Source organism: Epinephelus lanceolatus, chromosome 17, assembly GCF_041903045.1.
Source record: "Epinephelus lanceolatus isolate andai-2023 chromosome 17, ASM4190304v1, whole genome shotgun sequence".
NCBI lineage: Eukaryota > Metazoa > Chordata > Actinopteri > Perciformes > Serranidae > Epinephelus > Epinephelus lanceolatus.
Window position 1 is genome coordinate 7,698,908 of NC_135750.1, and position 24,626 is coordinate 7,723,533.

At 41.1% G+C, this 24,626-nt stretch overlaps 1 protein-coding gene across 2 annotated transcripts; it reads right to left on the bottom strand.

The window, feature by feature from the left end:
* Positions 1–16,934, bottom strand: LOC117248362 (transmembrane protein 26-like). Of its 2 annotated transcripts, none has more exons than XM_033613379.2 (6): positions 16,414–16,934; positions 14,578–14,674; positions 13,662–13,751; positions 8,112–8,320; positions 6,635–6,714; positions 1–2,027 (listed from the first exon to the last, which is right to left on the bottom strand). In XM_033613379.2, the coding sequence occupies exons 1-6, from the start codon at positions 16,602–16,604 to the stop codon at positions 1,732–1,734; spliced, it is 963 nt and encodes a 320-aa protein (XP_033469270.1). In that variant the 5' UTR covers positions 16,605–16,934; the 3' UTR covers positions 1–1,731. The 2 variants fall into 2 exon arrangements, with proteins under 2 accessions (XP_033469270.1, XP_078016742.1); XM_078160616.1 differs by having other exon boundaries at positions 16,401–16,519.
* Between the last annotated feature and the right edge of the window lie 7,692 nt (positions 16,935–24,626).

The following is a 24,626-nucleotide window of genomic DNA, read 5'->3' on the forward strand; positions in this document are numbered from 1 at the left end:
TGAGGACACTGACAGGTTTGGATTGTTTTATTTGGGCTCAGTCAGACAGAGCCTTATTAACATATAAAAGTGGTTATTCAATGGTAAATATAGCACTTGGACGGCCCTGGAGACAAAATGCTACTCCAGGGACAAACAATACAAAAGATAACAACAAAAACAATGATAAAATGCACAGTTTGTGCTGAGGTTGTCTTCTAAACATCTTCACATAAATCAGGGAGTTAAAATACTGATTCTTTGGCATTATAAAGCCTATAATAATCATTGGTTTTAAAGGGTTTGAAACACACACACACAACTCAAACTGAGTTGATAACCTGAGGGCAATTTTATGTGTATTCAGTAACTTAAAGATATTGCAGTTTCCAGGCAGTCAAAGCCGGCCGACAGTAACAGTGAGGAGGGAATCATTTTGATTTTTTTAACCTGTGAATGGCATATTTTGTCTTTTGTTAAAGGGACAGTTCACCCCCAGATAAAATATCACCTCTCACCTGTCGTGCTATTCATCAGTCCAGACTGTTTTTGTGTGAGTTGCTGATATATATCTTGATATCTTGAGTAACCAGGTCATGATTTCTGGAAAGAGATGTTGTTGTTGAGTTTTTCAAATGTAATTTTTGGCGGTTTGAGCACCACAAGCTGAGTGACATCTAGTTGTGTTATACTGGAGAGAAGGCAGACATCTCTACAGCGGATATCTCCAACACTCAGCAACTCACACCAAAACAATCTAGATTGATAAATAGGTAAGAGGAAAAATATGCACTTAAAATTTTGGGGTGAACTGACCCTTTAAAGGACAGTTACACAAGAGATACAAAAAGACATCAATCAAAGCTTGGAAAAATAATCTCCCATTCAAATGTCAAAAACAATCAGAATTCATGGACACTTCCTTCTCCAGTGTTGACACAGTGGTTTTATCAAAGTACTATAAGATGTTTTCACACTCAGTCTTAACTTCCTGTCGGGGTTAAGACGGGGAAATTGCTCTCCGTCGTTCTCAGTTCGAGTCAACACTTCACAGCCCTTTATGTCGTCTAATATATCTCTGTCTCTGTCTTCCTGTTCTTCACGTCCGCTCAACAAAACGCCATCACTGTTAGAAATCTGTCCGATCCTTATCCAAACAGTAGCCTGGCCTCAGTTACTGTAGGTGCTTTGGGACTACTTTCGTTGCCTTATTGTGCTGACATAACGTGCATTATTTGTTTACACGTGGCATTTTTCACTTGGACCCCCCACACCTTTTTCCTATTCTGCTCTGCTTCCTGCTTTCCCTCTGTGTCCCCTTTTTTAAGGTCAGACCAGTTACAACCTGAACAATAAGGCCACTTTATACACGACTAAAACCAGGTCTCAGCCCGTGTGTGTGCACACATAGTCACATTTAAATACTGAATAAATGGAGGTGTTTTGACTGAGCTAACAGCGAGGTTAGCTCCACAGGGAGTGGGATGTCAGTGAGGTGAAGTATGAGCTTCAACATGAGTCAAGTGTGGAATGTGAACTTAGCATCCCCTTGCAAGTGTAAGACAATGGTTGTTCACAGTTTTCTGCTCCCAACAGCATTAATTATTCACAATCACTTGATCCCACAGCGTTGAGTACACCGTGAGAAGAAAACAGAAGCAAGCATTTCCTTGTTTTCCTGCTCCTGTTTCAGTTTTTAGGGTGTAACCATCCATCTCCCTGATTCCTATCTTCCCTCTGTGAGATGAGACGTCAAGCACACGGGATGGTGCTGTCCCTGCTGGTTCTGCTGCTGCTGAAGTGCTGGCATATAATCGCCAACCTGTACAAGTTCAGTATGACCACCAGGAAGTTTTTGATGGCAAAGAACCCCAGCATCTGGTGGAAGACGTTGAAGTAAGTCATGACGGTGAGCCGGACCACCAGGAAAGGCCCGTCCTGGATGAACAAGGCCTCCACGATGCTCCACATGTCCGTGCTGCGCTTGGCTAAGAGGGAAACCTCCTGGGACCCCTCCTCTCCCTCACTGTTTGGCTTGGAGTTCACCACTTTTAAGAATAAGGAGACAAAAAGACAGGAGATCAGAAACTCTGTTGCATTCATTTGTTCAGTTGTTTTAAACTGAATTTAAAAGCCTTACAGCTAGATGACATTACACCTGTAGCATTGCTTCCCACTATGTGACAGTGTTAATCTGAATTGTCACTGTCTTTTTTTTTTGGATCAAACAATTCCCTTTTTTTCTGATGATATCCTTAATCAATCAAACTTTATTTATATAGCACATTTTCATACCCCCATGCACCCCGCACCAGAGGGCATCCCGCCTCCAGACTGCATCCAGAAATGACGCAGCCCGACCACACCCACACCCAGCACCATCATGCCCTGATGGAGACATATGATACCAGGCATAGATGTAGTCGGGCCAAACAACATCCAGACACAGTCCAGACACGGGACACACCCCAGCGCGAGGTGCAAGAACCTGAGAGAACCGAGGAAACTCCATCAGTGAGGAAACACTGGAGGTAAAATATAAGAAAACCTTCAAATAAAAGTGTTTAAAAAAATAGAATAAGAATAAATAGAAATAGCAATAAAATATATAAATAGAAATAAAAAATAAAAATAAAATAAATAAATATATATAAAAATACATAAATAAAAGTATATAGATAAATAGAAATAAATTGCTAAACAGATAACTTTAAAAGCATATAAGATATATGACTAAAAGTTATCAATAAGAAATAAAGGATTTAAAATATATGACAATAATAAAATGTCTAAAAAAAATTCAATAAATATATGAGAAATAAGTAAATAAATAAGAATAAATAGATCAGTAAAAATCAACTAAAAGCCAAGCTAAAAAGGTAGGTCTTGAGTTTGCCTTTAAAAACATATCCACACTCTCTGCTACCCTCGGATCCTCTGGCAGGCTGTTCCACAGACGTGGGCCGTAATAAGAAAAGGACACCTCACCGTGGGATTTAGTTCTAACTTCTGGAATAATTAACAGTCTACTACCAGAGGACCTGAGGGTCCTAGAGGGCTGATAGGTTAAAAGAAAATCTGATAAATAAGGACCAAGACCATTAAGAACGTTAAAAACTAATAAAAGAATCTTAAAATCAATTCTGAAGCCAACAGGAAGCCAATGCTTAACTGAGACTTCTGACTGTAGGATGCAATGGAAAGATATTTAATGGACCATGTGGTGTTTCCTTGGTCAATTATTAGCTTAAAATTTCAGTTTTCAAATGTAAATTTTCTTTGATTTGAACATCACAAATTTATTTCCCTCTTCTTCCATTTTGCTGGTGGTACAAATCTCAAAACTATGTCAAATAAATCCAAATATATCTGAGCGGCTAAAGACAACTGGAGATATTTGGGGAAAAAGCAGTGATGTGACACACTGCGCTCAGCTGACACCCTGCACATGTTACGTGTTGTAAATGTTTCTGTCCAGTAGTGCAAGGGGTGTGGACTGGGACTTGCAGTAAGTGAACAGTACAAAAGATACAACAGTGCCGTCAAATAAAGAATCACCGTACACATGCCAGGGTTTTTTGTGCCCTCAAATTAATTGTTTCTGATGTAGACATGTGGCAGGCGCGCTCAAATGAAGCTCTGGCAAAAGTTTAGTCAGGAAGACAATACTGTTCATGCTTAGGTTGTAATTGCCTTCCTCACCCTGCTATTCACTCCTTGCATGAGTGCTGTCAGTCGAGTCATCAGCTGACTTGTCTCCAATAACTCAGCGACACACCTTCTCCGTCAGCCTATCATCTCACTGCTCCTCATTTTAAATATGGTTCTTTTTCTGCCCGCAGTCCTTTCATGCTGCTGCCGTGCGTACCCTCCACCTCCCCATCACCACCTAGTCTTCTCGAATGCAGCCTCGACTCGCCTCAGCAGTCATCAACCAAAGTCATCAGCCTCCACCACAAGTGTCTAGACTGGGGGATTTATCTTGCTGCCGCTCAGATGTCCCACGATTACAAATAATCTCCCTCTGGTGTCTAAGTGCCAAAGAATCTTATCAGCACAAATGATCTCTTAATCTGTACACTCGTATTTCGCATTAAATTTCATCTTTATTTCATTTTTCTGTCTCTCCTGATTGAAATGCCATAGTGACGCCGTGGTGGTGCACACAACACAATTTAATTCACAGTTCAACTTTTAGGACGCAGCAGCACACACCGCATATCATGTGATGCGGACCAACCAATCACAGCCGACAGACATCTTTCCCTTTATCCATAAATATCAGTCTGTGATAAACATGGAGAAGAAGTTGATCATTTTAGTGCAGAGCTGCCAGAACAGGCCTACTGTACACACAAACAGCACTGAGATCAGCTCTGCACTCAGGATTTCAGGTTAATAGGCTATGATGTGGTGCTTCCTGAGGTTGTTCAGCAAACTCAGACGCAACCTGCCCGTGTGTTCTTGAAAACTGGCACAGAGACGGCCCAAGAGTAGCACCCAGGGGCGACCTCGAGCTCAACACTTAGAGTGTGAGCCCCACATAGGCTGAGTCCCTTGCAGCAGCCTGGGTTCAATTATAACCTGCAGCCCTTTGCAGCATGTCGTCCCTATTCTCTCTCCCTCTTTCTTGTCCCTCTTCAACTGTCCTTTAATAAAGGCAAAAAGCCCTAAAAAATAATCTTTAAAAAGAGCAGCACCCAGCGCCTGACCTCACCTTTCCTAGGCGGTTAAAGATGCAGCATGTGTACGGCCCCTTAAACTTGGCAGAAACTTTAACCTATAGGTGTGATGCCTTCTTTAACAGATGTGATTGGTTGTCACAGACACGCCCTTCTGTGAGCGATGAGATGAACTGCTGACTGTGAAAGCGTTGTCATTGTTAATGTGGTCACTCTGCTGATGAAGTCATCACTGCTGCACTGTTGCATTTTCCAAATATCTTAGTGTTGTGATCATTTTATTTCTCGTGTCATAGCGTTATTGTGTTGGGTGGGAAATGTGTGCATATCCCTTGTGAGATCAACCACACATGTTATCGCTACACGATCTAATCTGTAGCATTTCATTTGCTCACTTTCATCTAGCATTCGGCGACTATTTCTCCGACCTCTTTGTGTTTCCACCATTTTCTCCTCTGCTTAAGAAACTCTTAAGCCTCTTAAAAATCCTCCTCCCTGCTCCTGACAGTTTTCACTTTAGGAGCTCCTTAAAGGTCTAAGATGCTCCGTGAATAACTTCTATCTTTATAAGGGCCTAGTCTTAACTTCAAGAGGAAATTATACGAATGTTCTTTGAATTTCCTCTACGAGGAGCAACTCTATGTACTAGGAAGCTTTGAGAATATGGCCCCTGGTGCATGCTGTGTCTGGCTAACGTGCTAAATGCTAACATGCTCATAGTGGACCCTTAGAGAGTTTTACCTTCAGTGAGGTGTTTGAGGCCTTTCTGCTTTTTGTGACCATTTATTCCTGTCATGTCTTCCTGTCACCTTTAAACTTTTTGAATTTGAGGAGTGCAAGAGGTTAAGTGGACTGGTTATATTGGGACTGTGAGGCTTCATGGACTGGGTATCTTGTGCTTTGGGAATGAAGCAGTAGAGAAGTTGTACTTTTATCTATGTACATCTTTACACAAGTACTTTTCCCTGAGTAAAATTTCTTGAACGTAACAGTGCATGAGTAAATAATTCTAGTATTTTTCACCCCTGATGAACATGTTGCACCTGTATATCAACACTTTCTGTGTTTACATGGCTGTCAAACACACTGGACACCACTGCTCTAACACTAACAAAAAGACACGCCCACGTGAGCGCACACAAACTGTACACACTGACAGAAAAGCAGCGTCATTTGTAAACAGAGGGCTGTGTGTTTAAAGTATAAGTGCTCTAAATGCACTGTGTCGGTAAAGCTACACACAACAGTTTGACTAGAAAGAATCTCTACCACCATTTATAAATTATTAAATGTTGGGTTATGAATAATTGAGATCATTAGCGGGGGTTGTCTTTTCCGAGAACAAAGTTGCACTGTTTCTAATGGCGTTATAATGTTCTTTCTTTCTTTCTTTCTTTCTTTCTTTCATGAAACACTATCCTTTGTTCCCTCAGCCTCGAGCAGGTGGGTTTACATTCTTGTCTGTGCTCAGTGTAATAAGTTTCAGAAAGCCATCTGCTAGTTGGGCCTTGCCTGATAATGGCTTTCTCTTATCAGCCAAGTTGAGAACTGAAGTCTTTGTCATTCCAAATCTATTCATATAATGAATGAGTGAGACTGTATTTCCTCCTAAAGACTGTCGACCTCTATACAAGCTCTATAACTACACCATTCCTGTTAGTAATTTCTTTTTGTGGTAAGTCTGTTTTAAGAACTATATGTCTGAATGTACGGACGTGACCAATGCTCAGGACGTGAAAACAGTTTTTTGGGTTAATGATTTGACAAAGCTGGAGATAGAGCAGCAACCCAACTACTCTTCACTGTTTACTTACAGGACTGGTCTGGACGCTGCTGACTTCACTAATGTTTTGCCAGCGTCTGAACACATTGTTTGGATTGTCCCACAGTGGGAGGAGGTTGTGTGAAACAATACACGGCTGTAACTGCTTAATAAGCACAGTTATTGGTTTAAGACACAAACACACACTGACCGGCCAGATGTAGGGGGAACTGCAACATGCTCCAAGTCCATACGGCTAAGATGATGTAGACCAGCTCAGGGCTGTTCTCTCTGGAGAAGACATGGAAAATAAGTCAGTCCTGTTAGTTTATATAAATGTCAGATGTCTTATTACAGTTAATTCCATGATATGCGATGTCATGATTTGTGCACATAGATTAGGTAACTTCATCTTTTGAAGTGGGGTTGTATGATGTACTTATCCACAGTAACTGTATTACATACATTAGATGGCGGTCAGCACACCTCCAGTTTGGATAAGCACACTCGACATGGAAGCTAAGCATTGTACTGCTGTGGATGTGGTCAGCAATAAAGTAGCGGTTTACGTGTACGCTATGTTGAGAGTATTTCTACTGCTTTACCTTTTCGTCAGACAGGGACGTTGTTAACGCCTTCAGTGCCACATCAATGCTCTCTTCAAAGCCAGACTCCATTAAGAAACACAGCGATTTAACATTGCTGAACACAGGAGCTGCTGGTCTGCCGCTGCCTCAATCAGATAGTTTGTCTGTGTTATTGTGTGACTTTGGTGAATCCAAACTAACAAGATTTAACGCCAAAGTCATATAATAACACACAAAAAAATAACTGATGAGGCAGCGGCAGACCAGCAGCTCCTGTGTTTGGCATTGTTCAATCACTGTCTTTCTCAATGGAGTCTGGCTTTGAAGAGAGCAATATAATCAACACAATCTCGCTCCGACCTCGTCACAACGTGCAGGGTACCACGGGTGCCTGTTACACATGTTGTTGTCTTTCAAAACACACATTTTCACAGGAAATTTGCCATTTACACACAGTCTCTTTCAGAATAAACGCACTATGTCCGTTTTTTAGGAAAAAAGAACAGGGTTTGGCTTTATGATGTTACAGACCGCGAATACTGCTCTCCAGGGTGAAAGTCATTGTCTGTTGAACCTTCCACCACCCTTCCCACCAACCCCACTCAGACTTTTGCCGCCTTATTTTCATCCTTGTCCCACCATGTTTCCCCCTGAAGCCGCTGGGCACTGTTAAACTATAACAGCAACTGGCCATGCATCGTGCCATCGTTAAAGGGCGGCTTTTTTCGCCAATGTCTGACACCACATGTCACTGCCTAAGGGCTGGATTTCAACAACTTCCCATTGGAAATTGTTGTCTAAGGGTAGAGCAGTTAAAATAGTCTCAATGTAGCGCACACTTGTACTGATATTGATTGTTTTAGGTGGAACTTTTGCTGTACTGTGTGCTGACCTCCATCTACTGTGGTTATACATTGGCTATGGATAAGAACCTCATACAACCCCACTTCCAAAAATTCCGAAGTATCCCTTTAAAAGTGCTTGAGCTCTTCACCTTCTTGTCCATTCTTTATACATAAATGTAAACATACTTGCACACAGAGCTCAGACACAAAACCATCAAGCATTCATAACCAACAAGTAACATGACCGGCCACCCACTTGACATCTGACAGCGTCTCACTGGTAAATTCCAGGATGTCTGCCGCAGTGCCAACAAAAATTAGGAGAAGCTGCGAGAGCTCATCACGTGTGACTCCGCCTCCCAGTGGGAGGAGCCACTTCCCCACAATGAGGAGGATGAGCAGGATCTGATGAAGAGCCAGGATCCAATCGTTGGAACAGACGGTCGATAACAACTGGTTAATACTCTGGAAAAGACAGAGACTGGAAGTTATTTCTTTGCCGACAGTGCAGTGGTTTTTCTGACATGGTTGGATGTCTTATCTCTTAATTATGAAGCTCATACAAGGCTACAAGTTTCTGGTAAATATCATTTTGGCAATAAATGCCTGCTGTAGTGAAAGTATGCAGAGATGACTCTAACTTGGTGATGCTTGCTATCTACATCTCACCCCTAACTCCATTTAGGGACCCTGAAATATTTGGTCTGCTGAATATTAGGGCCCAAAATATTATTATTTAAAGGATTGGGCTGGAGACGTTCAATATTTTAATATCAACACATCCAATGGACACACAAAAACCAACAATGTGTTAGTCTGTCTCTCAATACCTTCTGACTTCTCTACACTTAAATGGGTCACAAATTTGTACTTTCATCTTTTTAAAAAGGCTTATAAGTTTCCTTAAATCATAAGAGTAAGAACAAGAGTAACTTAATTTGTACAGCATAGTTCATACAGCATGTGCAACTCAAAGTGTTTCACCTAATGAAATGAGAAAATACAAGTAAAAGACAGTCTACGATAGAGTAAATAAAATTCAAATACACAATCTCACACTTTCACACAAAAAAATACGACTGAGGTTTGATATCAATTCATCAAATAAAAGCTACATAAATGCAAGTCTATAAAGAGAGGTTTTAAGATTTCATTTTATTTAAACAGCTGGGTGCTGTAGTTATTCAATAAGGAGGATTTGTTTTCAGCTTGGTGATATGGTAAGTGCATTTGGCGTTGACTCTACGCCACAAACTACAGTGTTTATTTTCATGGCAATGAACTCAGTGCTTTAATAGTTTCTGAGGAAACAATGGAGCTCTGAGGTGCAGAGAAATAACCATAATCAGGCTTTGACAGAAAGTATTTGTCAGTAGCATAAATTCATTCCTTTGTTTTTTTTTTTTGTTGACAAAAAGAAAAATATAGAATATCAGCAGACTGAGCCTTTAATGACTTTATTATTGCACAATGTAGACTTTGTTTTTTTAACTGAAGCACAGTAAAACGTTGAGGCATGCAGCCAGCTTTTGGAGGTGGGCCCCAACAACTTTCTAGCTTTCTAATTCTCCTGGGCTGATTGGGTGTGGTGGTGGTCGAGCTGTTGTTTATAGAAGCCATTTCAAATGCTCCCCTCTCACTGTTAGTAGCCATGTGGGTATTCAGGCTCTTATGTTTGTTATTACTGGCAGAAAGTCTCTGCCCTCTCATTTTAATAACTTAGTGAATTGTTTTAATATTGCTTACAATGCTGCTGTACATTTTGTGCTCTTAGTTTGTTCACAGGTCTGTCTCTGTCCTCATCTAAAGCAAAGCAAAGTGATATCTCTTCCTATAGAGTGCTGTAGGAGTGAGTTGTGGAAATGAGTCAGCATTCTGCACGTCAAACACGGCTCTACCGTCTTGCTGTGCTGGCGACGGTGAAGTCATGCAACAGCAGTGTAGTTCATTTATCGCATTTTACTTCCAGTGATTATCTAAAGAGTATTTTGCTGATCAAAATACATAAACTTTTCTAAAATCCAATGGAAAAATCCCAGTGACCTTTTTGTCAAGGGAACCAGTGTGCTTACATCCCTGGAGGACTGTACAGATACCCTGCTGCAGTCAGATCAGAGCAATCGTTTCATTTATGCTCTTCTTGACTGCAGTGCAGCTGTTGAGACTGTTGATCATGATATTTTAGCTTGAGAACTGGTACAGTGAGTGTTTTTCCTCCTGTTTATGAATTCTTTGTACACATCTTTGGTTGTTAATTGGGGTTCTCTGACCTGTGGCGTTCCTCAAGGGTCAATTCTCTCAATTCTCCTCTCTTATTCTCCATCCATGTAAATGCTGCTTTTAGGACGCATTATCCGTCTCTTCTCATTCCTATGCTGGTGATATTCAGTGTTGGTATTTGTAAAGCCTGGTAACCTCTCAAGTCCTGCTATTTTACATAATAGTCTTGCTGAATTAAGTGCTTGGATTGCTTTTTCATATTAAATCAAAACAAAATTGAAATTCTTGTCTGTGCCCCTGATCAGAAAGACTCTGAAAGTATCCTGCAGAATGTCAGGCATTCACCTCTGTTTTTTCACTTTAAAGTTACACCCCCTCAGGTACCTCTAAATTCAAAGCAATGCAGCATTCAAGCATGTAATAACCCAACTGATGGTGCAAGCGATGCATCCTAAATGTCTGCTCTTAATGAGGATGACTGACTTCCTTTATACAGAAATAAAATCGGCAAATAAACAACAAGGACTGTCGACTTTGGAGAAACTTCTCAAATCTGATTAAACTAGTGAGTAGTTTTGCATCTTATCTGCAAAAGATCAAAAAATGATTTCATATTTAATTTCCTTGCTGGCTGCATTTTAAAATTCTTTATATTCTTGCCAATCCTGTAATTAGCACAGTTGGCTGACTCTTTTAGTTCTGCTGACCTTGGCTCAAAATATCCATCTGTGATAAGGCGGCTCTTCCCAGAATCCAGGCCTGTATTTGTGGGAAGATACTTTGTCTCTCCCATTGGTGAATTCTTCCTGAATTCTTTGACCCCTGCGGCTGCGTCTGGCTTTCCACTCTTAAAATGTTCATGTTATTCTCTGCTGCATTCACTCCAAACTGGCAACTGGGGAATCTGTCTGAAACTCCGCTCCTCAATTACTGAGTGACTCTCCTCTGAGACTCTGTATTACCCCAACACTGACTTCTAATGAGATTTAGCATTTAGATAACCACCTCACACAGCCAGTCTTGTAGTCTTTGCCACTGAAGAGCGACAGTTTGGCCTTGAATACAGTTGGAAGGATGAAGTCAGAACGTTTTTTACCTTTCAACAGCAAATTACCTGCAACATGCATCATTCAAGGGCATCAGGCAATTAGTTTACCACTGATTTCCATTGAGACTGTTGGCTCTTCGTACATGCTTTAAACAACACACTAAATAACTTGCAGAAAACTACAACCAAGAAAATGCAAAGGATGGATAGAAATGTAGTTTTTGTTTGAAACATGAAAGTGTGCAAACAGGAAGTTCCCAAAGCAGGCGATGTGACATTAACAGTAACGCTATTAGCTGCTTTTATGACTTGAAATCTGAACCATTAGCAACACTTTCAAGAAGACTAGAAAGATTTCCATGTTCAAGGAATGGATAAACGTTTTAGGAGGTATGCTTATATGCTTCTTGGCAAGAGTTGGATGAGCAGTTCGATACCACTCTCACATATACAGTGCAGGCCAAAAGTTTGGACACACCTTCTCATTCAATGCGTTTTCTTTATTTTCATGACTATTTACATTGTAGATTCTCACTGAAGGCATCAAAACTATGAATGAACACATGTGGAGTTATGTACTTAACAAAAAAAGGTGAAATAACTGAAAACATGTTTTATATTCTAGTTTCTTCAAAATAGCCACCCTTTGCAGTCTTGAAGGAGTTCCCAGAGGTGTTTAGCACTTGTTGGCCCCTTTGCCTTCACTCTGCGGTCCAGCTCACCCCAAACCATCTCGATTGGGTTCAGGTCCGGTGACTGTGGAGGCCAGGTCATCTGCCGCAGCACTCCATCACTCTCCTTCTTGGTCAAATAGCCCTTACACAGCCTGGAGGTGTGTTTGGGGTCATTGTCCTGTTGAAAAATAAATGATCGTCCAACTAAACGCAAACCGGATGGGATGGCATGTCGCTGCAGGATGCTGTGGTAGCCATGCTGGTTCAGTGTGCCTTCAATTTTGAATAAATCCCCAACAGTGTCACCAGCAAAACACCCCCACACCATCACACCTCCTCCTCCATGCTTCACAGTGGGAACCAGGCATGTGGAATCCATCCGTTCACCTTTTCTGCATCTCACAAAGACACGGCGGTTGGAACCAAAGATCTCAAATTTGGACTCATCAGACCAAAGCACAGATTTCCACTGGTCTAATGTCCATTCCTTGTGTTTCTTGGCCCAAACAAATCTCTTCTGCTTGTTGCCTCTCCTTAGCAGTGGTTTCCTAGCAGCTATTTGACCATGAAGGCCTGATTGGCGCAGTCTCCTCTTAACAGTTGTTCTAGAGATGGGTCTGCTGCTAGAACTCTGTGTGGCATTCATCTGGTCTCTGATCTGAGCTGCTGTTAACTTGCGATTTCTGAGGCTGGTGACTCGGATGAACGTATCCTCAGAAGCAGAGGTGACTCTTGGTCTTCCTTTCCTGGGTCGGTCCTCATGTGTGCCAGTTTCGTTGTAGCGCTTGATGGTTTTTGCGACTCCACTTGGGGACACATTTAAAGTTTTTGCAATTTTCCGGACTGACTGACCTTCATTTCTTAAAGTAATGATGGCCACTCGTTTTTCTTTAGTTAGCTGATTGGTTCTTGCCATAATATGAATTTTAACAGTTGTCCAATAGGGCTGTCGGCTGTGTATTAACCTGACTTCTGCACAACACAACTGATGGTCCCAACCCCATTGATAAAGCAAGAAATTCCACTAATTAACCCTGATAAGGCACACCTGTGAAGTGGAAACCATTTCAGGTGACTACCTCTTGAAGCTCATGGAGAGAATGCCAAGAGTGTGCAAAGCAGTAATCAGAGCAAAGGGTGGCTATTTTGAAGAAACTAGAATATAAAACATGTTTTCAGTTATTTCACCTTTTTTTGTTAAGTACATAACTCCACATGTGTTCATTCATAGTTTTGATGCCTTCAGTGAGAATCTACAATGTAAATAGTCATGAAAATAAAGAAAACGCATTGAATGAGAAGGTGTGTCCAAACTTTTGGCCTGTACTGTATCTGTTTAATTGGAAGCTACAGCCAGTGAGCTGTGAGCTTGGCTTAGCAGCACAGAGACTTGAAGAAGGGGGAAACTACTCTGGCTCTGTAGGTTAACATCCTCCAACTCCTTTGACACTCACTAATAAAGACTTGTTTGTTTCAGCAATGCATAAACTGAGGGGTAAAAACTGGAGTCTCGTTTCCTGGCAGCCTCATGATGTCATCAACAGCCATGAATAGACTGTGAATCATTGTACATGAGAATGAGAAACACCAAATGGATAAAACAAATGACACAGTGCTTGAGGAGAAGCCCATATGCAATTTCTTTGAGAGCGACTCGAGGCGTCTGTACTATTCTTGGTAAGTTTCACTACCCCAAAAATTCCAGACTGCAGTGTAGGCTAAGTGATTACCAAGAAATACATCATCAAAAAAAAGAAGAGGATCATCTTTCTCAGTCTCGATCATCACTTTCTTTGCAGGCATATCATAAAATGTTCAAGTATAAGAAGCAAATTAAAGGAGTCTTTCAGTCTGTTGCTCTTACCTTCAGGTAGTTCTGGGTTGTGAGGTTTCCCACGGTTTCATTCACAGTGATCAATTCCCGCACATTCTCCCAAGAGTCGAGCCTTTTGCACTGAAAACAGATGAAACAAGCTTGAACAACAAGTTAAATTTAAAGGGATTTCAACCAGCTTTTTGTCATAACAATGTGGGTAGTATGTGTAAATGAACTGTGGTAAACTTCCCGCTATCTAACATGCACCCAAACATCCCTGACCTCCTTTCCGCAGGCTCTCGGGTTGTTGTTTGAACTACAGATTTTACTTCCACATTTTTCGTATTCCCACTTCCACAAACAGAAAAAGTACAGAAGCTACTCGAGAATCAGACCAAACTAAGATCAAACAGCGCTGATCAGATATAAACCAAGACTCTCATACTGTATTGTCTATTTCCCGCCTCAGTTGTCTGCAGAAATATATTTTAGTGCACTGTTTGGCTGTTATTCAAGAACTTATGAATAGAAAGTGGTTGCCATAATTCAAGATTGTTTGTTGCAAGCCAGTCACCATATTGTTTGCTGTGTCAAGAAGAACAAGCTCACATTATGTCACCCACCAGCAGGAGTGTTCATTGGTCCGCTGCGGTACATTCTAGTAGTTGTAGGTTTTCTACCTCTGGAGCAAACGTAGCACTAATGTCAAAAGAAGCTGCATCTTTCAGCTGCATAGACAGTCCATGAAATGACCATCTTTCTAACAGTGAATAACTTCACTTAAAAGATTAAAAGCAAATGCTGAATTTGAGGGAATCAATGAATCACTGAATGATAAACTGCAGCCACGTCTGCAAAGAGTTTTACAACCCTCCCTCCCACCCACAACATCTGTCATCAGATCACATGTTTGGAAAGATGAGTTAAACACTGACTAAGTATTCTTATTTCTGGCGTGGGGCACCTGAGGGTCGCTGGCTTTGTCCTGCTGGTGGTGGAGCTCCAGGAGCCAGATGGAGGGAATGATACTGATGAGGAACAGAAAGATCGGAGGAGAAAACCTGCAAGACAACCAACAGAGTTTATCAGCCCAACTTCATAAAGACAAAGTCAAAGTCTGGTTGATAAACATTACAACTGTTTAGAGTTCAAGTGATTAATCAGTTGTTCAATTAGTCAACTGACTGATAATTGATCTCCAATAGAGTAACTTTTTTCTAGCAAAAATGACAAAAAGTGCAGGTTCCAGCTTTTGTAATATAAATTAGGGCTGGGTAATATAAAGATATTATATCATTACCGAGATATGAGACTCTATATCGTCTTAGATTTTGGATATTGTCTCGTGATATGGCATAAATGGTGTTTTTCCCCTAGTAAAGTGATTTAAATTTATCAGCTTACTCAACTTTTATTTGTTTTAACAGTTGCCTTAACCCACTTAGCTATATCCACACTATTGATGATTATTGATTAAAAAAACCCCTCAATGTTGTTAATATTTTCTGGAGAAAAAAAAGTCATCCCTACAACTTTTTTGCACCAGAGATGGTAGTAGGTCAGACATATTGTTTAATATATGTTCAATTGTGTCTCCCTGTCCTAGCATGAATGAAGTGCTTTTGAGATTTAAAAATATCAAGATATATATCATGTATCGAGATTCAGCCTAAAAATATTGTGATATAATTTTCAGAACATATCGCCCAGCCTTAATATGAAGATTTGCTGCTTTTGTTTGTCTTATATGAAGTAAAAAACAGAATATCTGTTGGGTTTTGGATTGTGGACTGTTGACACTTGAAGATGCCAACATGGGATTTTCTCACTATTTTATAAACCTAACGATAAATCAAAAATAAAATTGGATGATGATTAATTGCTAACAATCATTTTCATACTGACATAAAGATTTGTCTGTTCTACATATATGTTCCTGGCTGTTCTAGTACTTTGCCTTATTTTTGTTTCCTTTTCATATTGTGAATAATCGCAAACTACAAATTAACACACAAATGACAATAACAGGCATAAACCATCGTGTTCTCAACAGACTCAAAAAGTGACATTTGCATTATGGAACATAAATCAGCAAACTACAAACTCCAGCATGATGGGAAATGTGGGCGTCACTACATCATGTAAGTTGTAAGTTAAATGCATGCACCAAAAACCAAAGTAAATTCTTTGCAAGTGAAAACCTACGTGGTGATCAATCCTGGTTCTGATTCTGAAATATTAGTTAGTAGGATATTTTATCATCACTTTGCCTTCAGTTTTCTAGGACAAGATATTATCACACAAATCAATGCTTTTTGTAAGACCTAATACTCAAACTGGATTAAAACAAATAGGGTTTTGGACATTTCTAAGTATGGAGAAGGAAATTAATGAGTGGATGCTTGTCTTCATTAAATTGTCTGCTGCCACTGAGAGCAAAAAAAACTCCACGTCATGAAAATGAAATACAGACTATTGTTTGCAGACTGAGTTTAGATATGGAGGAAGACGTTTGGGACAGTTAGGGGGTACCACCCCATCCTCACTGTCCCAGGACCGGTTTAACAATAGCAGCAGAGACAAGCAGGATACGGGGTGTTCAGGGCGGTGGGGGGAAGGGATGAACACGGGGAACATGACAAAAGCTTAATTTATTCATGCTTTATACTGGAAACATGTCCAGCGCTGAAAATACGTGCAAACAAAGTTGTTGAGATTAGTTTTACACAAAAAATGTTGCATCCTCAAGCATCATATAATCATGTCCACATACTTAAACACATGCACCTCATGATCTTACCATTTGTAGTCTTGTCCCTTTCTCCTCTTCAGTGTTATTATCATTTCAATGACCAGCGGCAGAAAGAGGAAAGTGAGGAACCAGTAGTTGGGATCCTTCTTCACCCATGTCACCCTCCACACGCCGGTCAGAGACACCAGGATAAATAAACTTCTAGTAATAAGCGCGCATATAAACTTAAACAGGAACATAATGCCGCCGTCTGGATGCAGATCGGTTCTTTGCACCGCAGCTTTTATTCCTACAAGTTCAGATCCTAGAAAGCCGGGTTGCTGCAGTGTCAGCAGAGAGAGAGGGGGAGAATGAAAAAACTGTTGGATGTCGTTTTTCGAGCAAAGTCCCCAAAGTTGAAGCCCCGCCTAGAAAGCAAGTCCCGTCCTGTCTTACCTGCCAGGCATCAGATAGTGGAGAGTACTGACCCTGCAGGACTCATCTGGCAGACTGTTAGTGTGTCAAAGCCAGCAGTCTCTGTGAGCTCATTCAGAAATATCCATTGATTTATGCGTGACATCATGAGTCCATCAAAAGCTCTGTGAATGTACAGGAGAGGGCAGCATCACATCATCTGTTCATTCAGCAGGAATAACTGCATGAAGGAAGGGCACTTTCTCCAGTCCAGCGCTTATGCTTTTCACGGGTGTGCTGGAGCCTATCCCAGTTGACACTGGGTGAGAGGCAGGGTTCACCCTGGACAGGTCACCAGACTATCACAGGGCTGACACATAGAGACAGACAACCATTCACACTCAAGCTGGAGCACCTGGAGGAAACCCACATTGACGCAGGGAGAACATGCAAACTCCACACAGAAGGGCTCCCCCACCCTGGGTTTGAACCATGAACCCTCTTGCTGTGAGGTGACAATGCTAACTACATCTGTCAAATAACTATAGTGGAGTGAGACGTATAATAAAGAAGTGTAAAGTATAGCAAAAATGTATACAAGTACAGCACTTGAGTAATTGTACTTAGTTACACTCCAGGACTGTTTACAGCAAATTATTGTTTTGAGGAATTAAATATATAAAAATTTGTTGTTAATATTTATTACGATATTGGTTCCATTTAAATTATATTTTTTGTTTTGTTTGTATCCTTATTTACTTTTTTCTGTAATCCACCTCCGTGTGTTAAAGGCGGATAAAATAAATATAGACATGAATATACTGTGATACACATACAAAAATATATATAAAATAAACGCACAAAAATAGTTACGTAAAACACATACGTAATCTTGACCAACATATCTCTTAATTCTCTAATGTTTTTGTCAATAAAGTTTATTGAACTGAACAACAGAAACATTTTTTGTAAAAGATAAAAATGTATGCAACTCAGTTCTTAACATTTCTCATCAGTCATTAGGATTTGTCTGATGTAAAGCCACGATCATGCAGTCTGATCACATATCTTATTATCTCCCCATGCAGGAAATAACACGTCAGACCAAGTCCGCCCTGGCTAAACACACACACACACACACACACACACACACACACGCACACACACACGAGTCATTTTGCTCTACTTGGCTGCATGCTGATTAGATTTCTATTCAGATCAATCTGGCCAGCCAGTGGAGGGGAGAGGAAACAGTAGAAAGGCCCGTGACCTTGGAAAGGAGACAGACTTTTCCTGTCTTTGTTCCAAATTGTCCGTCATCATCTTGGTTTGCATCACGTGAAATCACAATGAGAATTTCAGTCAGTGAAACAAGTGGGCGACAGAGTATCCAGTCACATGCAGGGGAGGAAGAAAAGAGAGTTCTGTTACATCCTGCGTCACAAAAAAACCTGCATATTGAGTTCTTTAAGAAACCACTGGTGTATTAGTGAAACACGACCCTGGTGTTTATCCTGTTTCCTGCTTTCCAAGTGATTGAAGTCTAGAATAAACAAAAGAAGTGGCAGTGAAACAAAAATCAAACCAATTTTAGTGGAGAGTGTTCCCTCATGACAACAGCTACTTATTCTGTCAGTCAGTCAGTCAGTCAGTCATAAAGTGAGACAAACCCTCCTCTGTTGACTGAGACAGAAAGGCCGTCCAACAGCAGGACCCCAGGCCTGGTGTTGGTTCTGTGTGAGCGGCGCCGTTCAGGACACTTGGCTGTGTGGACATGATAATGACAGAGATGGCCGAGGGGCTCTGATCACTGATCACAGAGCAGCGATTCCCTCTGTGCTGCTGCTGCTTCAATCAACGCCGCTGCAGCGTTCATGTAGAGCAGCACAAAAAAAATAATCATTTGTAATGTAGAAGAGAAAGAAAACAGAGCACAGAGGAGCAATGAATCCACTGTGAGACCACGGTTTGAAATACTGCTGTTATAATCACCTACAAACTGCAAAGGATGGTGATTAAATATAAAAATCTGAAAACTAAAATCTAATTAAGTTGTTTTAACTTTTACCTTTACTGTTCTAATGCAGGATGAAGCCATTTGTCAGAGTCAAGGCCCTTCAGGTCTTCACCATGCTCTTATCATTCATCCATTTTCGTAACTGTTTATCCTCTTAGGGGTCGCGGGGGGGCTGGAGCCTATCCCAGCTGACACTGGGTGAGAGGCAGGGTTCACCCTGGACAGGTCACCAGACTATCACAGGGCTGACACATAGAGACAGACAACCATTCACACTCACATTCACACCTACGGACAATTTAGAGTCACCAATTAACCTGCATGTCTTTGGACTGTGGGAGGAAGCTGGAGCACCTGGAGGAAACCCACGCTGACACAGGGAGAACATGCAAACTCCACACAGAAGGGCTCGAACCAAACTCTCTTGCTGTGAGGCGACAGTGCTAACCACCACACCATCGTGTCACCTTGCTCTTATCATGTCAGATTGTTTTTAAGTTTTTATCTTGTATAACTATCTAAATTTTTTAGTTTTGTTTCTGTTCCTGTTCACATTAACTTTTTGCAAACCAGCCAAGAGTTCTACCAGCCCTTAATGGTCTGGCCCCGTCCTACATCTCAGACCTATTCTAACCCCCTATTCCACCCCCAGGTCCCTCAGGTCAGCTGACCTGGGGCTCCTGGCTGTCCCATGCTCCAGACTTAAGCTCAGACGTGATCTTGCCTTTGCTGTATCTGGCCCCAAACTGTGGAGCAGCATCCCCCTCCCAATCACATCTGCCCCCTCCAATGACTCGTTTAAGTCCAGGCTCAAAACCTACTTTTATTCATTAGCGTCTGAGTCCCCCTGATGTGGTTTTCCCTGATGTGTGCCTGTGTGTTGTGTCTCTACATGTGTGAGCTGTGACCTAACAATTATGTTACCCCTGTGTGTGCAGTTTTATTTAGCATTTTATTCCCTTTGTACAGCACTTTGGTCAATGTGAGTTGTTTTTAAATGTGATTAATAAGTAAATTTGAGTGTGAGTCGAGTTACAGACTGACAAGTAACTCGTCGACTGGACAGTTCTTGGTGTTTGTCACCCTGCATCATCAGGAGCCACGTGGGGAAATCAGATTCTGGTGACTGACAGAAGTTAATGCTTCTAAAGTGTTTATATTTATAGTCTTTGGTTTCACAAAGAGCTCACAGAGGAATAACTGATTGTAAACATTATGAGTAGGCTGTTATTAGACTGCAAATCAATCGCATGTTATGATAGTGACTAACGTAGAGACAGGATGAAAAGAAGGCGTCTTGTACTGTAATGATTCAGGGCTCAATGCTGTGGGATCACTGTCACATTTTTTAATGGACTTAATGAAGAGATAAAGTACACGGTGTCAGACACAACGATGGAAGTCTTAACAGCTTTTTAATTAGGGAAATACCCACAGTGACATGCATATGTGTTACCATGGTTGCATGTATTCATTAGCATAAATAGATGATGGGATGTAAGTGGCCTTTATCAGGATCAGTTAGTAGCTCGTGGACAGATTTCATGATCAGCAGATGGATTTGTTATTTGTGTATCTGTTGAAATCATGCTGAAGTCACATGTCTGCTGTCATAAAATCCTGTTGTTGGTTTGGTTTCTTTCACACTACAAATGAACCGCACTAGAGTCCATTTGGAAGTGGACGGAGGACCACCTTTTCAAGTGGTCACGCTTCAGTTGTTTGGTCCGCACCAGGGTTCGACTGGCAGCTTTCACACCAGCCAAAATGAACCGTATAAACCACGCAAACAGACCTGAGTGCGTTTTAACCGAACCAAACAGATTAGGTAAAACTAAGAAAGCCTTGTGACCCCTGCCGTGAAGCTTAAGTGACTTCTAGTGGGGGTCAGGACCCTCAGGTTGGGAACCAGTGACTTAAACTCACGATATTAGATGGCTGAGTTGGCTTTCATACTGTACACCATATTTTTCTAACTTTAAAATGCAGTCCATCAAAATTAAAGAAGAGTGTCATCCAGCTTCACCACACTTTTCACCAAATGTTTTCTGCCATCCTGTCTTCATCAGGGTGGTGTCTGTGTGAGGTTATTGAGGTTGACATCTGAGCCAAACAACCTCAGGTAATGAAGCAAGGGAACCAGACATGTCTAGCTAATAAAGTGTGGTGCAGTGGAGAAGAGTTGTGCAACATGTTTTTGTAATTGTGATGGCATTCATACACCTACAGTCTTTTTAGCATTGTGCAGGTTTAGTTTATAATCTTCTCTAAAAGGTTTATCTCTGTCTGGCTGATCCATATAATAAACAGCGCGTTGCCCTGTGTGCTTCAGATGCTTCTGCTTTAAGTGTTGGAGGTGCACAGAGGAATATGTTTTTGAATTGTTGTCGTCTTACAGTATATATTTCTTTAACTCACTCCTGTTGTTGAGGCTCATGTGGCCTTGAGTTTCCACTGTGGTCCAATAGATTTGTTCATTCTTCCTGCCTGGCAAATCTGCTAACCCTCAGAGATTTTCATTTGTTAGGTTTCAGCTGACAGTTTAGATGCTGCATGCCTGAACAGATGTTTAAAGAGACTCTTTACCCCCGATGAGAAGAAAATTAAAGCAGAAACACTCAAGTTTAAAGTATCCAAATTGTTCCATTAAAAGCCCACCAGGCATCTGCAGGATATTAGAAATATTTCAGGTTGTATTTCAAGCTGCAATTTGCCCTCGGTGGTGGAATAAATACCCAGATCAGGGCTGTAATCACCAAATTAACAATGGAGGGGCATTTTCAAACCACACCTCCTGCAACCCAACCTCCCAGGGCAGTCATAATATCTTGCCCCCAGTGGTGAAAGAAGTGATAATACCACAGTGTAGAAATACTCTGTTGTCAATCAAAAGTCATGCATTCAAAATGTTACTTAAGTAAAAGTACAAAAGTGTCAGCATCAAAATGTACTTAAGGTACCACAAGCAAAAGAATACAGACTGGTCATTTCAAAATAATGTACATTATATTAATATCATTGATGTGTTAATGTGGACATCACTTCCGTATTGCAATTAGTGAAGGTGAAGCTAATTTTAATTAAATTATATTCACACTGCTGCTTGTGAATTTACCCTTAAGCCTAGTTCACATTACACGATTTTCACCACGATTTTGACGTCGCAGAGGATCTTGAGAGCCACCTTGGGTCGGAGGTGAGTCGGCAGATAGTCTGCCACGACGAGTCCTCATGTGTGAACAAGCCTACGAGCAAGTCGCCCCCTTGTCTGAGACTGGGACTGGATATCTGGCATGCTAGAAAACTGGAGAAGGCTAACACGACTGACAAAGAGCATCAGCCAATGAGAGGCGGGATACGTCCCACATCAGCACGCAGGAGGACGGAAGAAATGTGAGGAGGACAAGCTCAGCCGGCAAGCAACAACAACAATGGCGGTGTCCACAGGATCACGGGGAGCGCGTTGTGTTTGGACCCAGGATAATAAAGAATATCCATGCCTTTGGTGACGTCACTGCATTATCTGGGGCTCTGTCAGCGAGGGCTCGGTGGAGAAATCTTGTGTTGTGCACACACAGGATGTAACGCAGTTGGCGAGACTCGCACTGACAGAAACACACGCCGCCAGGTATGAACACTCAAAAGATTACGATAGTCTCCGTGACGTAAAATCAGGGTGAAAATCGTGTAGCCTAATGTGAACTAGGCTTTAGGCAGTGGCACCATATAGGGGGGGGGAAAGTTAGGACAATTCCAAGGGCCCCTGACTGACAGGGGCCCCAAAGATAGGTAAAAATTAATATAAAATTATTAAACCATCATCATTAAGACTTTTTTTTTTTCAAATATAGTAATACAATTAATGATCTCTTTGTTTTTACTTGTTATTGGCAGTAAAAGTTAAATATCCCCATTGACCAAAAAGTGAACATCCATATTGACTGACCACCCCCCTGTATCTGCATGAAATGGTTTGGTCCTGCCTTAGCGCACTGAAGGTGACGCTACCTCGTAGCAGTCAGCAGCTGCGCTAGAACACTACAGTCATCATCATGCTACCTAGGCTAGTACTAAAAGAAAATCCGGTTTTCACAAAAGGAAAGAGAGAAAGGAGAGAGAGGAGAGGCAAAAGAAAGGGTGTCAATATGTGAGCCAGTGTTTCTCCAAGAAAGGTGGGTAGCCTATAGTCTGTGAGTGATAGAAATGAACCTGTTAGCTTAATGTCCATAATGAAATAAGCTAGCTACAGACTAGTGTTAGCCTACATTTCACTCCTTTTTAACCTACATTTAATCAGTGCAGGTAAAGATATTCATTAAACCAGTTGTCCCTGGCCCTTTTACCAGACTCAACAACAGATGAGTCAGAAGCAGCAGCCCTGTCTCCCCATAACTTTACCCCTCCCCGTCCCAGTGAAGAAGGTGAGCAACACATGTCAGTTAGCATCATTACAGGGAGTCTGTGGCAAAGTCTCTCTCTCTCTTGCTCTTTTTTACCATTGCAAAAAATTTAATATTTTTTAATGACAGAAATTCAAACAAATTATTTTCCCATATAATGATTATTATGAAACAAAAACAGCCTACACCTGTCTGTACTCGATGCTGGACAGTCGGGAACATTAAGTAGCCTAACTCAGCCTGTATTACAGTTACAGGCAATATTAAAATAATCCAGTTAGATGCTTTAATTTAGATTGAATTATGGCCGTTGAATGACACCAATAGATACAGACTTATCAAAAATCTGCTGTTTTCATTATTTTGAGATGATGATCTTAATTTATTTTGATTGAAAAGTTAAATTATTTTTCTAAGTCTTTCATTAATGTTAAGAGAATTTTCCATTTTAGGATTTTACAATAAAAATTACATTTAGACTGTTAAAGATGGCCTTTAGCACATTTTTTATGGCGGCTTTTAATCTTGTATCAAATAGTGAATTGCACACTGTATGCAGACTGTTGCATGTATGACTCACTAGCAGTAAATATTGTACTGGTAGTACTGAACTACAAGAAGCAAGACAGTTGCAAGCCTTTAAAGTCAGAGTTATGTAAAGCTTTAATGGGTCACTTGGGTCCTAGAGATGTGGGGACAACAGCTGCACGGGGGGCCCAATGTGATTTTTGTGTCATGGGGCCCCTGCCCTTAGGATCTATAAAGTGTTATCTTAAACTATAATAACAACTCAACAACGCAGGCGGTCACGAGGACCCTCTTGAAATTGAAGGAATTATTATAATTCTGATTTGTATTTGTAGTCTTTGAACACATTTTGGGATGCTCAAAAACTAATGAAACTTTGCACACTTGTCAGAAGTGGTGAGCATAGATATCTGATATGGGTTTTAAATCTGGACATGGCAAATTGGCTCAATAGTGCCCCCCAATGGTTTTCAAAATGAAGGCCCCCAACTTTAACTTGCATCTAGAGAAACAAAATTTGGTATGTACATGTTCCATGCTATGACATCTCTTGGAGTGATAGCCTAATTTGTTAATTATATTTTGTCTTATTTAAATCTGCAAAGTCGCTGAAGTTTTCAAATAAATGTACTGAAGTAAAAAGTACAATATTTTCTTCTGAAATGTAATAGAGGGGGTGTCGGTAGCGTAGTGGATAGTGCCGGTGCCCCATGTACAGAGGCAATGCCTCACTGCAGCGGTCACAGGCTCGACTCCGGCTTGCGACCATTTGCTGCATGTCACCCCCCGCTCTCTCTCACTCACCCCGTTTCACTCTGTCCTGTACATTAAAAGCAAAAGCCCGAAAAAATAATCTTGAAATGTAATAGAGTAGAAGTGTAAAGGAGCAGAAAATAGAAACACTCAAGTAAAGTACAAGTACC